General features: G+C 35.1%; 1 protein-coding gene and 1 long non-coding RNA gene across 4 annotated transcripts; both read left to right on the forward strand.

The window, feature by feature from the left end:
• LOC109333447 (MLP-like protein 423) lies at positions 15,949–17,277 on the forward strand. The gene is made up of 2 exons (XM_019568938.1): positions 15,949–16,209; positions 16,639–17,277. The coding sequence occupies exons 1-2, from the start codon at positions 16,023–16,025 to the stop codon at positions 16,911–16,913; spliced, it is 462 nt and encodes a 153-aa protein (XP_019424483.1). The 5' UTR covers positions 15,949–16,022; the 3' UTR covers positions 16,914–17,277.
• On the forward strand, positions 18,974–21,448 carry LOC109333448. Of its 3 annotated transcripts, XR_002106012.1 has the most exons (6): positions 18,974–19,331; positions 19,433–19,675; positions 19,808–19,920; positions 20,035–20,190; positions 20,307–20,414; positions 20,587–21,448. It is a non-coding gene; the product is annotated as an uncharacterized LOC109333448 (long non-coding RNA). The 3 variants fall into 3 exon arrangements; XR_002106011.1 differs by lacking the exon at positions 20,587–21,448 and having other exon boundaries at positions 20,307–20,579; XR_002106013.1 differs by lacking the exon at positions 20,587–21,448 and having other exon boundaries at positions 20,040–20,190; positions 20,307–20,579.

Consider the following 22,983-nt stretch of genomic DNA (forward strand, 5'->3'; position numbering starts at 1 on the left):
CTCACACATGCTACCTCTCATACACTTTTAGCATTCATTCACAAACTTACACTCAAATGACACCATTCATACTATAATTGTGTCTATCAATAAGGATCATTTCATCTCGGGTAATGTCTTTCGTTTTCAATAACAAAAATATTATTTTATTTTATTTTTGAAGCTCTTATCTTTATAGAAATTAGTAAAAAGTAAGTAACTTACAATGTTAGTTCAAACTTTGACATCCACACACGTATCCCTTTCTAGTAAAAAACTTTGCATACCAAACGAAAAATAAGGGCAAATAAAAAATAATTCATCCGAATTTGTTTTACAGAACATTAGTAATGCCAATGAAGTCGGTGTGGAAGAATAGGAGCATAAAACAATTGAGCATAACACGTAACTAAATGAAAGGATACTAAAGGAAGATTGAGTTATGAGTACATTTTTGTTGGTGAGACCATAATTTGGATAGGCTCTAGTTCAACTAACTCACTAACTTTTTTATATTACTCAATTATTTGGCATCTGTTCTGTTTCATAAACGTACAAAATATAATAAACCAGGCTCCAGGCACAAAGAGGGGCTACTATTGTAGTACTAGATTATAAGATCTAGATTTATTTGATAAGTTGTTCTTTTATTGTCAAATGTCACCATCTCATTCGGTATTGGATCTTTCAGGACAAGAGAGAATCTAGAGGAATTTGATAATCTAAGCAAATAAATTATTGAATATTGACTAAAAGAAAAAAATGATGAAAATATTTTCTTGAGCCAAGCAAAAAAAAAAAGAAGTGGTTAAAGATCATATGAAGAAAGGGAGAATTTCTAGCAAAGTAAAAAGAAGTAGCTATGATGAAACCAACATTAGTGTTCTTTTCATTTAGGCACATAATCTTCAAAAGCTTTGACTATAAATATGAGTGTTTCATATCATTGTAAGACACAACAAATACTTAGCTTAGTGCATATTCTATATTCTTGTTCTCTTGGTCTAATTGTGCAAGAAATACTTGAGTGAGAGTGAAATTGGCTGTACTTGGATTTTGGTAAGTGAGTGAAACACTTGTAGTTCTCTTTTATCATAGTGAAATAATATTTGTTGCTCTTCACCTGTGGACGTAGGCAAATTGTCGAACCACATTAAATTCTCGGTGTCATTTTCTCTATTATATTTTCTTCATGGGTCTTTCGCTCCAACAAACTAGTATTAGAGCTCGTAGAGCTCTTGCATGGTAAGTCGTACGATCTAAAAGAAAATTCTTAGTATGCTCTATGTTCGTAGTATTGTCTCATCTTACACACCAGAAAAGAATTATTCTTGTTATTGGAAAGGTATAATAGTGTGAAAGCACATGTCTAGGAAAGTTTTGTCTTAGAAAAGACCTGGTATTTAAGCGTCTCTGTTAAGATCCATCTCTCTTTCATGAGAACTTTCATGGTATATGTTCATGGATTACGATATTATTCTGGTATATGGTTATCATGGCGATTGCTAAATTTGATTTGGAGAAATTTAATAGAGAAAATGATTTCAACATCTGGCGATTGAAGATGAAAGCTCTACTAGTTCATCAAGGCTTGGGCAAAGCCTTGGAAGGTAGAAACAAGTTACCATAGAGTCTGACCGAGGACGAAAGGGATGAAAACCTGGAAAAAGCACACATTGCAATTTTGTTGTGCTTGGGTGATGAAGTTCTACGAGAAGTGTCAGATGAAACTACAACTGCTTCATTATTGTTGAAGCTGGAAAGCCTGTACATGACGAAGTCACTCACCAATAGGCTGTATTTGAAGAAAAGAATATATACTCTTCAAATGCAGGAAGGAAACCCATAAAAGATCATATGGTTGAATTAAACAAAATTATTCTTGACCTAAAGAATATTGATGTTAAACTTGAAGATGAAGACCAAGCAATTTTTTTACTATGTTCCCTTCCAAGTTCTTACGAGCACTTCATGAACACCATGATGTATGGTCGAGAAGATCTGACATTGGACGAAGTAAAGGCGACATTGCACTCGAAAGAACTGAAGAAAAAAGTATCAGATTCGAGATCTGAAGGCTCAGGTGATAGTCTTTTTGCTAGAGGAATAACAGAGAAGCGAAATCAATTTGGTGAAATAGGGAAATCTAGGTCTAAGTCTAAAGCAAAACCTAGAAAGTATAAATGCTTTCATTGTCACAAGAAGGGGCATACAAGAAAGAATTGCACTGGAAAAGATTTATGAATATGGAGATGCAGCTGTAGCAAATGACTATGATAGTGCAGATGCACTAATAGTCTCAGAGCACGACTCAAAAGATGAATGAATACTTGATTCTGAATGCTCATATCACATGTGTCCCATTAAGGAGTGGTTTTCCACTTACCAACCCTTAGATGAGAGCAAGGTCCTTTTGGGAAATAATGCTCCCTACAAGGTCATCGGCATCGGCATAATTAGAATCAAGATGTTCGACAGAATTGTAAGGATGTTGACAAATGTAAGGCATGTCCCAGAATTGAAAAAATCTGATTTTCTTGGGAACACTAGATTCAAAAGGTTATAGCTACAAAGGTGAAGGTGGAGTTATAAGAATATCTAAAGGTGATGTGGTTGTAATGAAAGGAAAGAAAGAGAATAGTCTCTATATGTTACAAGGAAACACAATCATGAGTGTTGATGTTGTCTCCTCAACATCCGATTCTGATGTCACCAAACTATGACATCTAAGAATGGGTCATGTCAGTGAAAGAGATCTAGCAGAGTTGGCCAGACAAGGATTACTTTGCGGTCAACAAGTCGGGAAGGTAGACTTTTGTGAACATTGTGTTTTCGGAAAGCAATGTCGGATAAAATTCAATGTTGTAGTTCATCGAACAAGAGACACATTGGATTATGTCCATTCTGACTTGTGGGGTCCTTCCCAAGTACCTTTTCATGATGGTAGCAGATACATGTTAACATTCATTGATGACTACTCAAGGAATGTGTGGATCTTCATTTTGAAACATAAAAGTGAAGCATTTGTCAAGTTCAAATAGTGGAAAACCTTGATCGAAAAGCAAACCAGGAGAAAGATCAAGAAACTGAGAACTGACAATGGTCTAGAATTCTAGAGCGGAGAATTCGGAATTTTTTTTGCAAAGATCACGGTATTGTGAGACATTATACCGTGAGGCACACTCCATAACAAAATGGACTAGCAGCACGAATGACCAGAACCTTACTTGAAAGGACAAGATATATGTTGTCAAATGCTGGATTGCCAAAAGAATTTTGGGCGGAAGCTGTCAGTATAGCTTGTTACTTAATCAATAGATGTCCATCAACGACCATTGGTTTTAAAACTCCATAAGAGATGTGGTCGAGTATTCCGGCAAATTATGAAAATTTGAGAATATTTGGTTGTCCTGCATATGCGCATAGCAAAGAAGGAAAACTTGATGTCAGAGTATTGAAATGCATTTTTATTGGATATCTTGATGGTGTGAAAAGATATAAGTTATGGTAGTGAGAGAAAAGAAAGTGCATTATTAGTAGAGATGTTACTTTTAATGAAGCTGAAATGCTAAAGCATCATAGAGAGTCATCAAGTGAAAATGAAGATCCTAATATATTGGAGAATGTGGAGTTTGTAGTAGAGCCAACAAAAGAAAAAAAACTTGATCAGGAAGAAGAAGTCCATGATGCATATACTGATACTGATATCTCCCAATTACAACATTATCAGTTAGCTAGGGACATGCAAAGGAGACATATAAAACCTCCAAAAAAGTATGGCTCTGCTGATCTGGTGTCATACGCTCTAAATGTTGCTGATGATATCAGTAATTGTGAACCATAGTCATATGAAGAAGCTATCAACAAAAATGAAGCTTCCAAATGGATTTCTGCCATGACAGAGGAAATTGAGTCTCTTCATAAGAATCATACTTGGGTTCTTGTGAAGTGGTCGAAGGCTCAAAAGATTGTTGAATGCAAATGAGTCTTTAAGAAGAAAGAAGGAATCTGTGAGGTTGAAGATGCAAGATTCAAGGTGCGATTAGTGGCCAAAGGTTTTACATAAAGAGAAGGCATTGATTTCAATGAGGTTTTCTCTTATGTGGTAAAACATAGCTATATTCGCATCCTACTTGTCTTTGTAGCTCAATTTGATTTAGAACTTGAGCAACTAGATATCAAAACGACATTCTTGCATGGTGAGTTGGAGGAACAAATCTACATGAAACAACCTGAAGAATTTGAAGTTCAAAGGATGAAAGATCATGCTTGCTTGCTGAAGAAATCTTTATATGACCTAAAATAATTTTCTAGACAATGGTATCCACGATTTGACATCTTCATGCTTGAAAATGGATATTCCAAAAGTGAACATGATAGTTGTGTCTACTACAAGAAGCTTTCAAATAAGTCATTCATATATTAGCTTTTATATGTTGATGACATGTTGATCGCATGTAAGAACATGTCAGAAATTAAAAACTTGAAAGCTCAATTGAGCTCAGATTTTGAAATGAAGGACTTGGGAGCTGGAAAGAAAATTCTGGGAATGGAGATTCAGAGGGATAAAAAAGAAGGGACACTCTTTCTGTCACAAAAGAAGTACATTGAGAAAGTGTTAAAACGCTTTGGTATGCAAAATGCTAAACTAGTCACTACTACATTGGCGACTCATTTCAAACTTTCAATGGCCTTGTGTCCACAAACTGAGAATGAAAAAGAGGAGATGTCAAGTGTACCTTATGCTAGTGCAGTTGACAGTCTAATGTATGTCATGGTGTGCACTAGACCACATATTGCACATGCAGTAAGTGTGGTAAGAAGATATATGACAAATCTTGGTAAAGTTCACTGGAAGGCTGTGAAGTGGATTATGCGCTACCTGAAAGGTACTACAAATATAGGGCTTTTGTATGGTAAACTCAAAGATTTTAGAAACAAGATCACTGGATATGTTGACTCGGATTATGCTGAAGATCTAGATAAGCGAATATCGCTCACTGGATATGTCTTTAGACTGTGTGGTTGTACTATTAGTTGGAAAACAACACTACAATCAATTGTTGCTTTGTCTACAACTGAGGTAGAGTACATTGCAGTGTCAAAAGCTGTAAAAGAAGTCATTTAGAAGAAAGGTCTAATTGAAGAGTTGGGTATACAAAACGACGAAACAACCATCTATTGTGATAGTCAAAGTGCTATACATGTGACAAAGAATCTAATGTATCATGAAAGAACTAAGCATATTGATGTTCAGATGCACTTTATCAGAGACATAATGAAGAGATGAGTTGTTAGAGTGAAGAAAATACCCAATGTAGATAATCCAGCGGACATGATGATGAAGCCAGTTCTAACTACCAAGTTCAGACATTGTCTGGACTTGATTAATGTTCAGAATCTCTAGTGAGCATGGAGAAGAGTAACAGGAGAATAACTATAGTAGTCTTTTAGCCAAGGTGGAGATTTATGGAATATTGGCTAAAAGAAAAAGATGATGAAAAGACTTTCTTGAGCTAAACAAAAACGAAGTGGCTAAAGATCATCTTGAAGATAAGGAGAATTTCTAGCCAAGTAAAAAGAAGTGACTATGGTAAAATCAACATTAATGCTCTTTTCATTTGGCCACATAATCTTCAAGAGCTTTGGCCATAAATAGGAGTACTTCATGTCATTGTAATACACACCAAATTCTTAGCTTATTGCATATTTTCTCTTTTTGTTCTCTTGTTCTAATTGTGTGAGAAATACTTAAGTGAGAGTGAAATTGGGTGTACTTGGGTTTTGGGAAGTGAGTGAAACACTTGTAGTTCTCTTTTATCAGTTGAATAATCTTTGTTGCTCTCCAGCTGTGGACGTATGCAAATTGCCGAACCACATTAAATTCTCGATGTTATTTTCTCTATTATATTTTCTCTATGGGTTTTCTGTTCCAACATAAATAAAGAGTAAAATTGACATATTGGTTTTGTTTGTGAGTTGGATTTTGTATGGGAAAAAAGAGAAATTGAAGGCTTCAAAGCCATAAAATACACTTATTAAATAACTCTGAAGCCTTTTATTTCCCTTCGTTCCCTAACTATACCCAGCCCGCAAACAAACCTTTAGATTACAATTATTTCTTCAGTTGAGAGTAAATGCATGAGAAAAGAGCAGCAACTAAAACCAGACATAGCTCAGTTAAAACGTGATTCGTTATTTTTAAAAACAAAATTCAACTAAAGTTCTAAGCATTTTGTACTCTTCAATAACCACCAACTCATTAAAATATGTTAAAAAATGATGGGAATTTTTGTTTAACCAGTAGTAGAGTGTAATAATTAAAAGGAAAAAGGGAAATCGTACTTTCATGAATACTTAATTGCATAGATTAATTGAAACACATTTCTCTTAGTGTTATAGAGAAACACAAATTGATTTTTGTGGTTTTTTTTGTAAATTAGTTTCATATAAATAACTAACTAATAAGATGTTAGTTTAATAGTATAAAGTTCACTGTATTTATAAATTTATGTAAATTAGTTTAAGGGTTCAATTCTTGGGGTGACGCTGATTGGGGTGTAAGTCACATATGCTCAAAGAGATTAATACAATGCACAAAAATGTGAAGATACCCTTTGACAGTAGCCAAAAAAAAATTAAACATCAAGACAGAATCAATGAGAGAAGTTGGATACCCATCTGGCACGGGTGTGTACAGGACCATATGTCTTCAATGCCGTTAGAAGCCAGTGAAAACAGAGATTCCTCGGATATATAGAGTTCTAAAGCTGTTTAAGTTGCAAAACTGAAAGAAACTTAGGCCAGCAGAACAGAAAAATGATATTTTCCTGTACTAGAGAGTAAAGTTTTTATTTTTATTTTTAATTTCAATAGTTTCCATAGTTTTTTTTTTTGAGTACTTACTGTTAAGGTTAGAGCACAATGCGGAAGCACAGGATTGAATCAATTGAGAACAAAAGAGAAGCAAGTAAAGGCTAAAGAAAATAACACACAAGATTTAACGTGGAAAAACCCCTCAGTGTGAGAGGAAAAAAAACCACGGGCGATCAAGAGCAAAATTCCACTATGTAAAAAGAAGAGTACAAGAAATCCTCTTATAATGATGAGGACAAATGACAATATTTTTCTCACAAATACTCTCTCAAATGGAACAAGAATTCTCACCAAGAATGCACTCACAATATATGTGTAAATGAAAGAGATGTTGTGTGTTGTGAAGATGATTTTGAAGCTCTCTATATGTGTCCTTTTATAGGCAAGCAAAGTCTTGGTATCTTGGATTCCAAGCATTGGATGCTTGGAAACAAAGCCATAAAAGTGACATAAAATGCCCTTAAAGAGAGCCATAAAATTGTCATAAAATTCTTTTAAGGCATAGTAATGAGAGGCATCTAACAATCTCCACCTTGGCTCGAATTTGATAAGTTGCTCATCGCCAAATAATGCCCCGAAGGGCACTCAAGTGCTGTAGAGACCAACCAAGTCCAAGCAAAGTTGGAACTTGGTATTCGGAAGTGGCTTGGTAAGTATATCTGCTGGATTCTCTGATGTGTGAATCTTTTCCACCATAATTTCACCAATAGCAACAATATCTCGGATAAAGTGACGTTTTATATCAATGTGTTTGGTCTTGTCATGATAACGATTATTCCTGGTCAAATGAATAGCACTTTGACTATCACAAAACACTGTAAGAACACCCTGTATTAGACCAAGTTCATTTACCAAACCTCGGAGCCAAATAGCCTCCTTCACACCCTCCGTTGCTGAAATATATTCTGCTTCAGTCGTAGACAATGCAGCAATGGACTGAAGAGTAGCTTTCCAGCTAATAGCACTATTACAGAGAGTAAAGATGTAACCAGAAAGAGACCTCCTTCTGTCAATATCACCACCATAATCCGAATCAACATAACCTACAACGTCATCAGTTGTAGCCTTGTTTCTGTCAAATACCAAGCCAATACCAGAAGTACCTTTTAGATACCGAAAAATCCATTTTACAGCACTCCAATGATCCTTTCCAGGATTATGCATATATCGACTTACCATGCTAACAGCATATGCTAAATCAGGTCTAGTGCACACCATAGCATACATAAGACTACCAACTGCACTAGCATAAGGAATATGTGACATACGCTCCATCTCTTCCTCTGTATGTGGGCAAAGATCTAAAGATAACTTGAAATGTGCAGCAAGTGGAGTAGAAACAGGTTTACAATTATTCATATTAAACCTTTCAAGCACTCTTTCAATATATTTCTCTTGGGATAAAAACAATTTACCAGCTTGACGATCCCTGTGAATCTCCATACCAAGAATTTTCTTGGCTGCACCTAATTCTTTCATCTCAAACTCATTATTGAGTTGAATTTTCAATTTCCGGATCAAAGACTTGTCACGTGAAGCAATTAGCATATCATCAACATACAGTAACAAGTATATGAATGATTCATTTGGAAATTTCTGGAAATAAATACAGTCATCAAATTGACTCCTGCAATAACCTTGCCCAATCATAAAAGAATCAAACCTCATGTACCATTGTCTGGGAGCTTGCTTAAGGCCATATAATGATTTCTTCAATCGACAGACAAGATGCTCCTTATCAGGAACAATAAATCCTTCAGGTTGTTCCATGTAAATTTCTTCTTCCAGCTCTCCATGTAGAAAAGCTGTCTTTACATCAAGTTGCTCCAACTCCAAATCAAATAAAGCAACAAAAGCAAGCAAAACACGTATAGAAGTATGACGAACAACAGGTGAGAATATCTCATTAAAGTCAATACCTTCCTTTTGATTAAAACCTTTAACAACTAGTCGTGCTTTGCATCTTGGATCTTCAACCCCGGGAATACCGTCTTTCTTCTTATAGATCCATTTACATCGTAATGGTCGTTTGCCTTCGGGAAGCTCTGTCAAAGCCCAAGTACCATTCTTATGAAGACTTTCAATCTCTTCATTCATAGCCACTAGCCACTGTGACGAATCAACACAAGAAACAGCTTCTGTATAGCTGGCAGGTTCAACATCATCATTTACCTCTTGTGCAACTGACAATGCATAAGCAATTAAATTATCACCATCAGTGTATCTAGCTGGCCTTTTAATTAGTCTTCTGGTTCTGTCTCGAGCAATACAATAATCATCTTCTTGCTGATGAATAGGAGAAGTTGTACTGTCATCACAATCAACATAATGATCATCAATGCTAGATTGATTTGTAGAGGAAGATGGAACATCAACATTAGGAACTGTAGGTTTCACTATCAACTCCACCTTCTCGCTAGTACCCTGTAGATTACCTGTACTAGTAGAAGAAGACACAATAGATTGTTTTCCAGAAGATAAAAATGCATCCTCATTAAAAGTCACATCTCTGCTAAGAATTAATTTCCGTGACTTTGCATCAGAATACCATAAGCGATATCCTTTAGACTCAGATGCATAACCAAGAAATATGCACTCAACAGCTCTTGGAGCTAATTTACCATCATTAACATGTGCATAAGCAGGACATCCAAAGATTCTTAAGTTAGAATAATCAACAGGATTACCTGACCAAATTTCTTCTGGGATTTTGAAATCAAGTGCTGAATGTGGAGAACGATTAACCAGGTAACAAGCAGTAGATGCTGCTTCAGCCCAAAATTCACGCCGATGCCATAACCCAGCATTTGAGAGCATACAACGAACTCTCTCAAGTAGAGTCCTGTTCATCCGTTCTGCAACACCATTTTGTTGAGGATTTCTTGGAATAGTTTTGTGTCTAGCAATACCATTTTTTGTGCAGAACTCATTAAAATCACCATTGCAGAACTCTAATCCATTGTCTGTTCTAAGCTTCTTCACTTTCTTCCCTGTCTGGGTTTCAACAAGAGTTTTCCACTTCTTGAAAGTGGAGAAAGTCTCATTTTTATGCTGCAGAAAATAAACCCAAACTTTGCGAGAAAAATCATCAATGATGGTCATCATATAGCGACATCCTCCATGAGAAGGAAATTTAGAAGGCCCCCAAAGGTCAGAATGAATATAATCAAGAATACCTTTGGTACGGTGAGTTGCAGTGGAGAAACTAACCTTTTTCTGTTTCCCAAAAACACAATGTTTACAAAAATCCAATTTACCAATGCCATGTTTACCAAGATGACCTTGTTTGCTTAGAAGGTGCATACCTTTTTCACTCATATGGCCCAGGCGCATGTGCCATAATTTGGTAATGTCATTATCATGCATTGAAGAAGATACAGCTGTTGAACCTGTCACAACAGAACCTTGCAAGACATATAAACTACCAATCCGGTTAGCTTTCAATAATACCATAGCACCTTTCAATACCTTTAGAACTCCACCTTCAGCTGAATACCTACACCCGAGAGACTCTAGGGTGCCAAGAGAAATTAAGTTCCGCTTCAAATCTGGAATATAGCGGACATTAGCCAAGGTTCTGACAACACCGTCATGAGCCTTGATCTGAATAGTACCTATTCCTGCAACTTTGCATTGGGTATCATTGCCCATCAAAACAACACCACTGTCAACATGTTCAAAAGTGGTGAATAAGTCCTTATAAGGACACATATGAAAAGTACATCCAGAATCAAGAATCCATTCTGTTTTACTCCTATTATTATAAGAGACAACAGATAAAAGAATATCACCGTCAGAATTGGCTTCAATATTAGCAGCTTCAGAGGATTGTTGAAATTTTCCCTTATCTTGTTTTTCTTGTTTTTTCTTTAAGATAAAACAATCAGGAATGTCATGCCCCGGTTTCTTGCAATAGCGACAAGTTTTGTTGGATTTGCGACCTCTGGATTTGGATCTGAACTTTTTATAATTGGTACTCCCTTTTTCTTGAGTTCTACCTCGAACACTTAAGCCCTCACCCTTGTCCACAGAATTAACTTCAAGATCAAATTTTTCTTTGGACAATAAATTAGATTTAACATCTTCAAAGGATAAGGTATCATTATTTCCATACAACATGATTTCTTTGAAGTGCTTATAGGTAGAAGGTAAAGAGACAACCAACAAAACAGCTTTGTCTTCATCTTCAATATTAATATCAATATTTTGCATATCCATAATAATAGAATTAAACTCATCAAGATGAGTTTGAATAGGAGTACCTTCAACCATACGAATGGTGTATAACCGTTCTTTGAGACGAAGCTTGTTTGCGAGGCTCTTGGTCATGTATAAAGTTTCTAACTTCAGCCACAAAGCCGCAGCGGTTTCTTCATTGGCAACCTCACGAAGAACCTCCTTCGACAAACAAAGTTGAATTGTTGAAAGCGCCTTTTCATCCAACTCGTCCCATTGATCATCGGTCATGGAAACTGGTTTCTTTGACTTCCCATCTAAAGCTTTCTTTAATCCGCTCTGGATAAGAACGGCCCTCATTTGGACTCGCCAAATAGAAAAGCTAATTTTGCCATCAAACTTCTAAATGTCAAATTTTGTAGACATTTTGAAATTCTCAATTTAGTAAGAGCTCTGATTCCACTTGTTAAGGTTAGAGCACAATGCGGAAGCACAGGATTGAATCAATTGAGAACAAAAGAGAAGCAAGTAAAGGATAAAGAAAATAACACACAAGATTTAACGTGGAAAAACCCCTCAGTGTGAGAGGAAAAAAACCATGGGCGATCAAGAGCAAAATTCCACTATGTAAAAAAGAAGAGTACAAGAAATCCTCTTATAATGATGAGGACAAATGACAATATTTTTTCTCACAAATACTCTCTCAAATGGAACAAGAATTCTCACCAAGAATGCACTCACAATATATGTGTAAATGAAAGAGATGTTGTGTGTTGTGAAGATGATTTTGAAGCTCTCTATATGTGTCCTTTTATAGGCAAGCAAAGTCTTGGTATCTTGGATTCCAAGCATTGGATGCTTGGAAACAAAGCCATAAAAGTGACATAAAATGCCCTTAAAGAGAGCCATAAAATTGTCATAAAATTCTTTTAAGGCATAGTAATGAGAGGCATCTAACACTTACCTTACAAGTATTGGAGAAGGATCGTTACTCCATAAAATATGTTATAGGAGAATTAAATACAAGAAAGGGGTAATGAAACTTGAATGAAATTATGATAGGAAAAGCTGTTTACATGAGTTGATCATACACAGGGTGTATATTAAATCGAACCAATTTAATATTCGTTTGAAACTCGATTTATTATTTAGCTCAACAAACTTGGTTTATGAACCAAATTATATATATATATATATATATATATATATATACACACACACGAAAGCATATATAAAAATTTGGTCAATACAAAGAAGATGATTTTACTAAGAAAGACTCGTCTTGTGTGCATGTAGTGACAAAAGTCATCCAATCCTCATCTTCAATGGCATTTGCATATTTAGCTTGAGGTTGACATTGCCATCAACATCTCTTATACATTTTATTTATTGTTATTATATCATAACATGTGCATTATTTCTATATTTATTTTTATTATATATATATAACAAAGTTATATTTATATATATAACATTTCTGTAATATTTTTTGAAAATGAATTAATTATTTAAGTTGTCCAAATGAACCAATTCGATATAAGTTGGATAATTAATGAACTTTAATTGAGCCAACTCGAGTTAAAAAAATAACTCGAATTAAACTCGAGTCGAGTTTTGAGATGAACAAATTCTTATCAAACTGAACTCTAATTTAACTCGTTTCGATTCGTTTCCAACCCTAACTAAATTTATACTTACTCACATAGGCAAACAAAAGGCAATGTAAAGCTGCAACTATTGATGCTGGGATTGAAGCAAACACAACTCCTAATTTTCATGTGTATATAGAAATTCACATCAAGTGCATTGGTTTATCAAGGTGAAAAAGTACACTAAAATTCCATTCTTATAAAACTTACCAAGTAAGGAGAAAAATATCATGATTCATGAATCCAGCTAACATTTGAAGATAAAGATCATCAATAGTGTCTCATCCCATATCTCAAACCAATCATATGTTAATATATAGATTAAATAAAAAAATTAAAAGCAAAAAGTAATAAAATGGACACTCTAATTAGCTTGAAACATGAAATAAGACACCATTTGAGACAAATAACCTCAATCCAACATTTGAACAACCCTTAGCTTCTCACATTAGTCAAAGCTAACAGTCTATCTAGCATTTCCTTTCATTGTATGTGATTAAACATTTTTATAAATCTGAAATGAGTTTCTTTTCTCTTCTGTATCACGAGTGTTAACACTGTTGATGTTGATTCACCTTCGCAATAAATCGTTTTTGCGGCAGAATTGATATCACCGTCGATCTTGCTATATAGGCTAAGCAGCCAATTATATCACCGACAATTGTGATGTAGTAATAACTCAATTCAGATAAATCCTTACACCAATGTTAGTTCAAAACATATGGCTTGCGTCAGAAAAACACCTATACCTAACATTTCTAATCATAATATTTCTTTAAAAGTTTGACTAAAAAATGATTTGTTGATTCACATGCCTTATGTATATAGCCTACTCCGATTTTGTATGATTTAATATAAATTATAAAAAAGACAGGAATCAAAATATATCTTCTTATTTTCAGTTCAAATGCAATTAATTTGTTCACAAAATTAATATATATTTTTTTTTCCCACATGTATCCTCGCACTAGAGGCAATCCTGTCCGAGCCGGGCACATCCACAGGTAAGTAGGGCTAACTCTCCCAACGGGCATTTTTTTCATCCACAAGACTCGAACCCAGGTTTTTGCTTAAGGGAAATCAAGCATGTACCACTTGAACCAACGCCCATTGGTAATTAATATATTATTTTGGTTCAAAGAAATAGATTAGCAGATAAATATAAAGAACTTAATTAATAAACAAGCATATGTTGTCAATATAGTAGTGTAATACATCGTTAAATCCTTAGGATAATTAAAATATTAAGGATTTAATTCCTAAAAACGATACTTAAGGAGAGAGACAATCATACACCCAAAATAGATTGATTCATTACCCAAAGGATGAATGATATATAATAGTACCCAAAATAATCATCTTAACCACTAGTCCACTATTATTGAGAGCACTAACCAATGACGCAAAGATTAGTGGTTGAAAATAAATGTGATTAAGCAATAGTTGATTTCACACTTCATTATTGTTCATGAAGTCTTTTTTTGTTATAATTTTACTTAGACTCTCTACCTTCCATTTTAGGTGATGATTTTCAGAAAGAGGGAAATGGAAAAAACAACAATTATGATAAAGTGAATTTATGAAAAGACAATTAGAATAAAATTTACTTTGAAATAATAATAAAGTATTATAAAATAGCAAGAAAAAATATAATAATATAAAAAATATTTAATTAAAATAAACTTATTAAATGTGGATATCCGCAATATTTGTTCTCACTCATAAATAATTATTATGTGTACCCATTGTGAGTATTTTTTTTAGATATCCACAAGTAAAATATTTTTGTTATTCCTAAAATATATGTTAACAAATATTTGCCCTTCAAGTAGTTATTTGGGCTCAACTTTGTTAATTAAAATTTAACTTGAATTTCAAATATCAAGAATACTCTTTCATTTTTATGGAGAAGAAAATAATTTCTTTCCTAATATGTGATTTCTGTGGACGAGTATTACTCGATACATACAATTTTACACCGACAAATAATTTAAGTAAATAAACACTAAAAAAAATTTAGCTGATATTAACATATCAAATGTCTTTTTTTATTACTTATTCTATCACCTTATTAGCAATCAACTCAACCTTTAAATATATATCATTCCAACTATTACTTCTTTGACCAGGTACAAGGGAGACTAGTCTTAAATGTGTTGGTAATTAATAAGGATGACAATCAGACTGAATATGTTTGGGTAGTGCATTAATTAGATTCACTCCATTACTTTATTTTTAGACTCAAACCCGTACAAATATCTATTGGGTCTGTTAGCTATGGGTCTTTGGATATCCAATAGATTTACGGGTACCTATAAATTAAAAAAATATTAAAAACTAATTATGAGTAATTTTCTATAATTTTAATGTTACTTAAGCAATCAAAAAGAGAAAAATTATAAAACATAATTTAAAGTTTTAAATACAATTTAAATTGATTATTAAACACAACTCATTTTACTCAAACAATCATACAAAAAAGTCACTACTTCAACCTTATAAGGTAGAATTGATTGAGTAAGAACTATTTATCAACATAACATTAGATTACCATATGAATTAACAACATCACATCACACTCCTTAACAACATTACAATTATGAATTACCAATATAATATTACAATTGTGATTAATATGATATTACAATTAAGTTATTATATATATAGATTTAGGAATGAGTAACATGTCTGGACTATGGATACGGTAGGTCTGGGTACCTCATTATTCGGAGTTAGACTCATCCAAGAGCGAGTCTCAAAATCTCAAGTCTCACTTACCTATGAATTCAAAAACACATATCCAGACCCGATCTATTGCGAATACCCGTTGGTCGAGGTCCCATTACCATCCTTAGTAATTAGGGTAAACTTGTCTCTAAGATAAAAAATAAAAAACGAGGTTTCAACTGTTGACCTCATAATAAAATTTATTGTAACATTTAGTCTATGATGACCGATAAAACATCGATCTGGTATTGTAAGATCTAATAAATCTATATATAGATCCAATGTTCAATGAAGTATACTTATTATATACTTAAAATAGATTAATTTTTTTATTTATAAGGTAAAGGAATATCATCCATTATAAGAAAAACATAGTTGGCTAATGTTTCCAATGAAGGACAAAGTTGAGTGGTAGCATGTGAGTGCTGGCAACCTCATTCATGATGCGGCCAGCTTCACAGATAGGTTGTTGAACTGTTTCCTAATGAATTTATTTCCATTGTCCTTCTGAACCAAAGTGTTGCCTCTATATTAATGTGATCATTATCTTATATGTTCTCATAACATATCCAATCTTGTATTTCAATTTTAATTTCTTTCTTATTTGCAATCCATATGGCTACTCGTGGAAAGCTTGAGGTAGACATTGATCTAAAGTCTAGTGCTGATAAGTTCTGGGAAACCATTAGGGATTCAACAACTATATTTCCTAAGGCCTTCCCACATGATTATAAAAGCATTGAGATTCTTGAGGGTGATGGCAAAGCAGCTGGTTCTATTCGCCACATAACTTATGCTGAAGGTATAAAAAAACAACATTTCCATTCAATTGTAAATTTGTAATATACCTTAAAGGTTATTAACTACACAATTAATGCTTAAACTTTTGCCTCATTTGAATTTTGGTTCTACTAGCTTTATTACATGGACAAATATTTACTGTCCTAAATTATGTCATAAATCATGTTTCAGATTAATAATATTGAACCAAAAATAAAAAAAGTAATGAATATTTAAATTTTTAATTGATTTTGCATATTTTCATTAGTTCAAGACATGATTTAGAACAACATATCTTTGTCCTTATTTCATAAGCAAATTTATCCTAGTTACTTTATAATATCTAGGTGACAATAAATATTCAAAGCATATAAATCTATAATTACATTTTATATTTATTATTCTCTATATAATTCACTACCTAGCATTTTGATAAGTTTTTATGGCCTAGGTTCACCAATTGTGAAATCATCCAAGGAGAAGATTGAGGCTGCTGATGATGAAAAGAAGACTGTATCCTATGCAATCATTGATGGGGATCTCCTACAATACTACAAAAAATTCAGGGGACAAATCAGTGTGACACCCAATGAAAATGGAACTAGTGAAGTAAAATGGTCTGCTGAATATGAAAAGGCTGCACATGATGTTCCTGATCCAACTATCATCAAGGACTTTGCGGTCAAGAACTTCCTTGAGGTGGATGCTTATATCCAAAATGCTTAGAGGTTCAAAGAGATTGAAGAAATACTTGTATTGTAGTAGACATGTATTAAATAATGTGGGGTACTATTTCCTATTTAGTATGTATTGTAGGACATGGCACTGCCCTTGGTTGTTATTTGGCTTAATGAATTCTGTCATCTTGGTAATTTGAATATGCGGGTAAAGTTTTGAGAAGTCTATGTGATTTAATGGTAAATGCCAGTGAAGGCTTCTCATATTAAAAGGAATGAATAAATTAAAGGCTATATACCTTGTTCCTTTGTGATCAAATCAGAAACTCCAAAAAAAAGGCTATGTACACCCTCAAGTGAGTAAGATTGTATTTATATTTATTATATCTAGAATAATGCAATATATTCACCTAGACTCTTGGATGTTTAAGTTTCTTCCTATATTCATAATTTTGCCCTAGATCTTTTTTAGGAGAGTGATCATGAAGATAACATGTGATACAGAAAATATCTAAAACGATCCTAACTTTAATAAATTAAATTTAAAAATTAACAAAATTTTTTTTGCATTGCATTTTAATACTAAACTCTTTAATATTGAAAATTTAGTTCCAAGAGTGGTATAGGGCAAAATGAATTTTATTGTCGTTTACCACTTTTCCGATCATTAGCTCATTTGTTCCACTTTCATTGCCATCGAGTCTGTGCCACCACCTGACAAATGGTGCATAAAATATTTGTTTCCAATTATCATGGTGACCAATATGCAAAAGCTACTATAGTATGAAATGTGAGAAGTACAAGTGCAAACGTAATGGTGAAAAAACCTTAAGGAAATATAAACATAATTTTCCCTCGACTTCCTAAATAGGAAAACCCAAATATAAGAAAGGAAATTATCCTATGTTACAATTTAGTAATAAAGACGCCTCTAACATAAAATTGTTGGCTACTGTGCACTCCCATCATAATGCTTCTATGAAAATTAACATTTAAAATAGAAGGCAATTCAAAACATCTAAGAATTGACATAATGGTCCAAACTCCAAAGGTTATTACAAGATGTCTTCCTATAAAAACAGTTTTTTCTGCATATTTTAGCACAAAATATCCACAGAAGAATCACCAAGCAGAAAGCATCATAAAGACCACCCTCCCTTCAGATACAATCAAGAACAGAAAGGGGGTAATGTGTCACCGAGCTTGAGGTCTCGCTTGCAGAAAACTAAGATTTAATTTCTTAGTGAATTGCTTCACATGCAGTTTAATTAATTTAGCAACAACAAGAGAAGAAAAACAACTAAGAAAATTAAATTTGAAATTTCATTCTGCATAACATTTCATTTTCCAGTTCTCAATTAGGGATGGCAATAAAAACCGAACTCGTGGGTACCCGCCCGAACCGAACCCGAATTTAACGGGGAAAACTTCGGGTTCGGGTTTTACCCGGGTTTAAATTTCGGGTTCGGGTTTGGTATACCAAAGACCCTAACCCGAACCCGCCTCGAAGTAAGGTAATTCAATTTAAAATTGAAATTTCTATCATTTGCCAATTGTTTTTAATCTCTAATGTTACTTTATATACTATTTGATCTTCAAACATAAAAGAAATGAAATAATACAAGAGAAAATAGAAATGTTAGAGTAAAATTACACGAAAATAATATCATATTTTCCTTAACACTTTATCATTTTCGGGTTTTTTTTCGGGTTCGGGGATGGTATTTTTATTTTCAACCCCATTGAGTTTGGGTTCGTGTTCGGGTTTTGAATTTCGGGTTCGAGTTTGGGTATGTGCAAACCCGACCCCGACCCGCCCCTGATCCGCCCCTGATCCGCCCCGTTGCCATTCCTATTCTCAATAAGTACTACAACCTAATTTTTAGGGTTCCTACTATGGGCTTACTATGAAGGCCCATTTGATTTAAATTGAAATAAACCTAATTATTATATCTCCTCATAATCTGAAAACCATTTGGGCTTGTGCTTAAACCTAATCTTAACTTGCCCATCCAATGGTGGAGATTGAACTAGGGAATCTGAACCCACTAAAGGGTTATAATGGTAGGAGTTACCATTTACTCTCTCCAACCGAATTTTATCACCTTTGTTGCTTCCCTTGTCCTCTCCACGATCTTGCTTCGGTTTTACTTCATCTTCTTTCTTCTCCTTCTCTAGAATGACACTGTGAGTTCCGGAATGAGGTTCCATGCCATATATATCCAAAGGGAACTCTTCACAGTGAAGATGAGGATCACCAAAAAATTTCTTGAGTAAGGAGATATGGAAAATAGGGTGAATCCGATTCGTGTCCGGTAGAGCAAGCTTGTAGGCGACCGGACCAATGCGACGTACCACTTTGAATGGACCGAAAAACTGGCGACCAAGCTTATGAGAAGGGCGACGAAACACCATGGAGTGCCGGTACGGTTGAAGCTGTAATAACACCCATTCATCAACGTAAAAGGTAATATCTTGTCTTCCCGAGTCTAATCGAGCCTTCATTCGCTTTTGTGCTTTACGAAGTTGTTGTTTCAGTGTTGTGATGATGGTGATTCTATTTTGAAGAGTGTTGGCCACCGTGTTTGGATTTTCTGACCGTGGAAAGTGGTCTCGCAAACAAGGCGGTGGTCGACCATAAAGAGCCTCGAAGGGGGATATATCAATAGAGGAGTGGTGGCATGTATTTTACCGATACTCAATTAGAGGGAGGTGGCCGAACCACTTTCTGGGGTAAGTACCCGTGAAGCAACGAAGATACGTCTGGAGACAGCGGTTGACAACCTCCGTTTGATCGTCCGTTTGTTGATGGTAAGAGGTACTATAACATAGTTGAGTTCCTAACAACTCAAACATTTCTTTCCAAAAAGAACTTAGAAATAGTTTATCATGATCTGAGACAATTGATTTTGGGACCTCATGTAACTTGCAAATGTCATCTAGAAACCTTCAAGCCAGAAATGCAGTAGTGAACTTAGTTGGGAGAGCGATAAAGTGGGTGTATTTTGTCAACCGTTCCACGATGACCCAAATAATTGTGTGCCCGTGCGAAACAGGTAAATGAGTTATGAAATCCATCGAAAGGTCCTCCTAGACCTTCTCTGGAATTTTTAACGGTTGTAATAGGCCGTGAGGTTTCTGAGTATTGTATTTGTTGTCTTGACATGTAGAACAGTAGCGGATGAAGTGCTTGAGGTCCTTATATATGCTTGGCCAGTAACAAGACAATGAGAGCCTGGTGAGGGACGGTTTCCATCTTGAGTTACCTGTCGAGGGTGTAGCATGGAACTCCTGCAGAAGGATGAGGCGCAGGTTGTTGACATCAGGTATGAAAACCTTATTGTTGTACAAGAGTAGTCCTTGTGAAAAAGAAAACTGATTATTATTTGAATGACTTGTCTGTTTTTCCTGAATGATGGCTTGACCCTTTGCTTTGTTGTAGTATTCTTTTTACTGCTCAATGATGTTTTGGAGAAGAGAGGAAATGGAGGAGAAAATGGTTGGTTCCTCACTATGACATCGAGAAAGGTCGTCGGCAACCCTATTGGAGGTACCACTTCCATATTTAATATCATAATGAAAACCAATTAATTTTGTCGCCCATTTTTGCTGTTCTGAGGTGTGAAATCTTTGAGTCATTAAATATTTGAGGCTCTGTTGGTGTGTAAATATGTTGAATTTTTTGCCTATGAGATACTGACGTCACTTCTTGATATATTTAGTGACGACAAACATTTCCCGAACATTGGCGGAAGCGTGTTGCATCCGTAGTGACATTTTCTTGCTAAAAAGCGATCGGGTGACCAGGTTAGGAGAGGACAACGCCTATTGCAATGGCTGAAGCGTCTGTTTCCACATCAAAGACTCGAGAGAAGTCTGCAAGTGCAATACATGAGTAGTAGTCATAGCATTTTTTAGTGTTGTAAATGTCGATTCGGCCATTGTACCCCATGTAAATTTTTTATGCTTGAGTAGATTGGCGAGAGGAGCGGCAAGAGTGGTGTAGGATTTAACAAATTTGTGGTAGAAGCTGGTGAGTCCTAAAAGCCTTTTGAGTGTCGTGAGTGAACAGGGTCGTGGCCAATCCACCTTTGCTAGAATTTTATCTGGATCGGGTCATACACCATGTGCTGAAATGATGTGACCTAAATAACTCATTGAATTAACACCAAAAACATATTTGGACAACTTGGCATAAAATGGTTAGATATTAATAGGTCCAAAATAGTCTGTAAATGTAATATGTGATCTTGTAAACAAGAACTGTAGACTAATATATCATCAAAAAATACCAAAACAAACCGACGTAAATGGGGTCTGAGCAAGACATTCATTGCAGCCTGAAAGGTCTATGGTGCATTAGTGAGCCCAAATGACATCACTAGAAACTCATAGTGTCCGTCAAACGTGTGGAACACTGTTTTGTGGGTGTCCTCTGGGTGGACTCGGATCTGATGATATCATGATCACAGATCGATCTTAGAATAGATTTTTGCTCCCCCTAGTTCGTCCAATAATTCATCAATAGTTGGTATTGGGAAACAATCACGCAATGTAATAGAATTTAAAGTGCGATAATCCACACAGAATCACCAAGTTTCGTCATTCTTTTTAACTAACAAAACTGGTGAAGAAAAAGAACTTGTGTTGGGTGTCACAATACCCTTATCCAACATTTCTTGTAGTATTTTAGACATAACCTCTTTTTGGTTGTGGGGATAGCGGTATGGTTTTTGGGAAATTGGGGCAGAGTGTGGAAGTAATTGGATATGATAGTCGTGGTCATGTTTTGGGGGTAGGCCATGGGGTTGTTGAAAAATTGTATCATATTTTTTTAATATCAGCTCTAGTTGAGGATGGTTGTTTGTGGGAGGTAGGATGTTGATGAGTGTAGATGGTTCTAAGGGTTGGAATTGTATTGTGTGAAATGAGGCTATGACATTCATGTGTACTAGTCTAGAAATATGGTGGAAGGTTGAGGGTTGGAGTGAAATCTGGTTGTTTCCCTTAAGGGTAATTGTGTTTTCCCCTACTAAAAAGGTAATTGATGGAATGGCAAAATATGAGATAATCGGGTCTAGGGTACGCAACTATTCAATTCCTAAAACAACATCAGCGCCGTTAATAGGGAGAAGATAAAATGAAATATAAAATAATTGGTTTTGTAGTGTGATAGGAGTTTTAGAACATAAAACAGAACAATAAATATGCGCACCATTTCCAACCATGATAGGAAACTTAGGTGTTGGGGAAATACTTAGTTGTAAGTGATGAGCCAAACGAGGTTGTATCACATTGTGAGAACTCCATGTATCTACCAGAATTGTTATTGGTTGACCTGCTATGGTTCCGGTAAACCGTAAGGTTTTAGGCGATGGTTGGCTTTCCAAGGCTTGTTCAGATAACTGAAAATGGGTCAACGACCAGCAATGATTCACCAGGTGTGTCTGTAAATTCATTGACCAACAAGAGAAGGAACTGTTTGTGTTGGCAGCGATGTTCGACATGAAATTTCTAATCACAATTGTAACAGAGGCCTTGTAGGGGAAGGTTTGGTTAGTGTTTGTAGGGGAAGGTTTGGAGGAAAAGAGCGGTAAGGTCTAAGATAAGTGGTTTTAGCGTCCTTAATTTTGGTTTCAACAAGCTTTGTTAGCCCCAATGCCTCTACAATATGTTTTGGACGTAAGATAACTAGTTTGCGTATGATTTCAGTGTTCAATCCTGAAATGAAGCAGTTCAGGATAACTTCGGGTGAGAGACCCCAAACCTGATTACATATTTTCTCAAAATGTTGTTAATATTCTCCACTTTGGCGGAGTTTAAATAACTCTGTCTGATGATTTTCATAAGTAGAAGGACAGAAACGGATCTCAGGTGAGTGTATGAAACTCTTCCAATCTGTGATAGCATTGTAGAAAGCTCATTTAAACCAGCTTAGGGTTTCACCCTTCATATAAAAAGAAATGATGGGAAGATGTTGCTTTGGAGGAACTTGGTAAAGATGGAAAAATTGTTCTACTTGGAACAACCAGTCCAAGGGTTCAGAACCACCAAATGTAATTAGTTGTAATTTATGGGGTCTGGGTTGTTGAGGGCCGGCCAAGGCAGCAGGGGGGCAG

The sequence above is a fragment of the Lupinus angustifolius genome, chromosome LG18, assembly GCF_001865875.1.
Source record: "Lupinus angustifolius cultivar Tanjil chromosome LG18, LupAngTanjil_v1.0, whole genome shotgun sequence".
NCBI classification, from domain to species: Eukaryota; Viridiplantae; Streptophyta; class Magnoliopsida; order Fabales; family Fabaceae; genus Lupinus; species Lupinus angustifolius.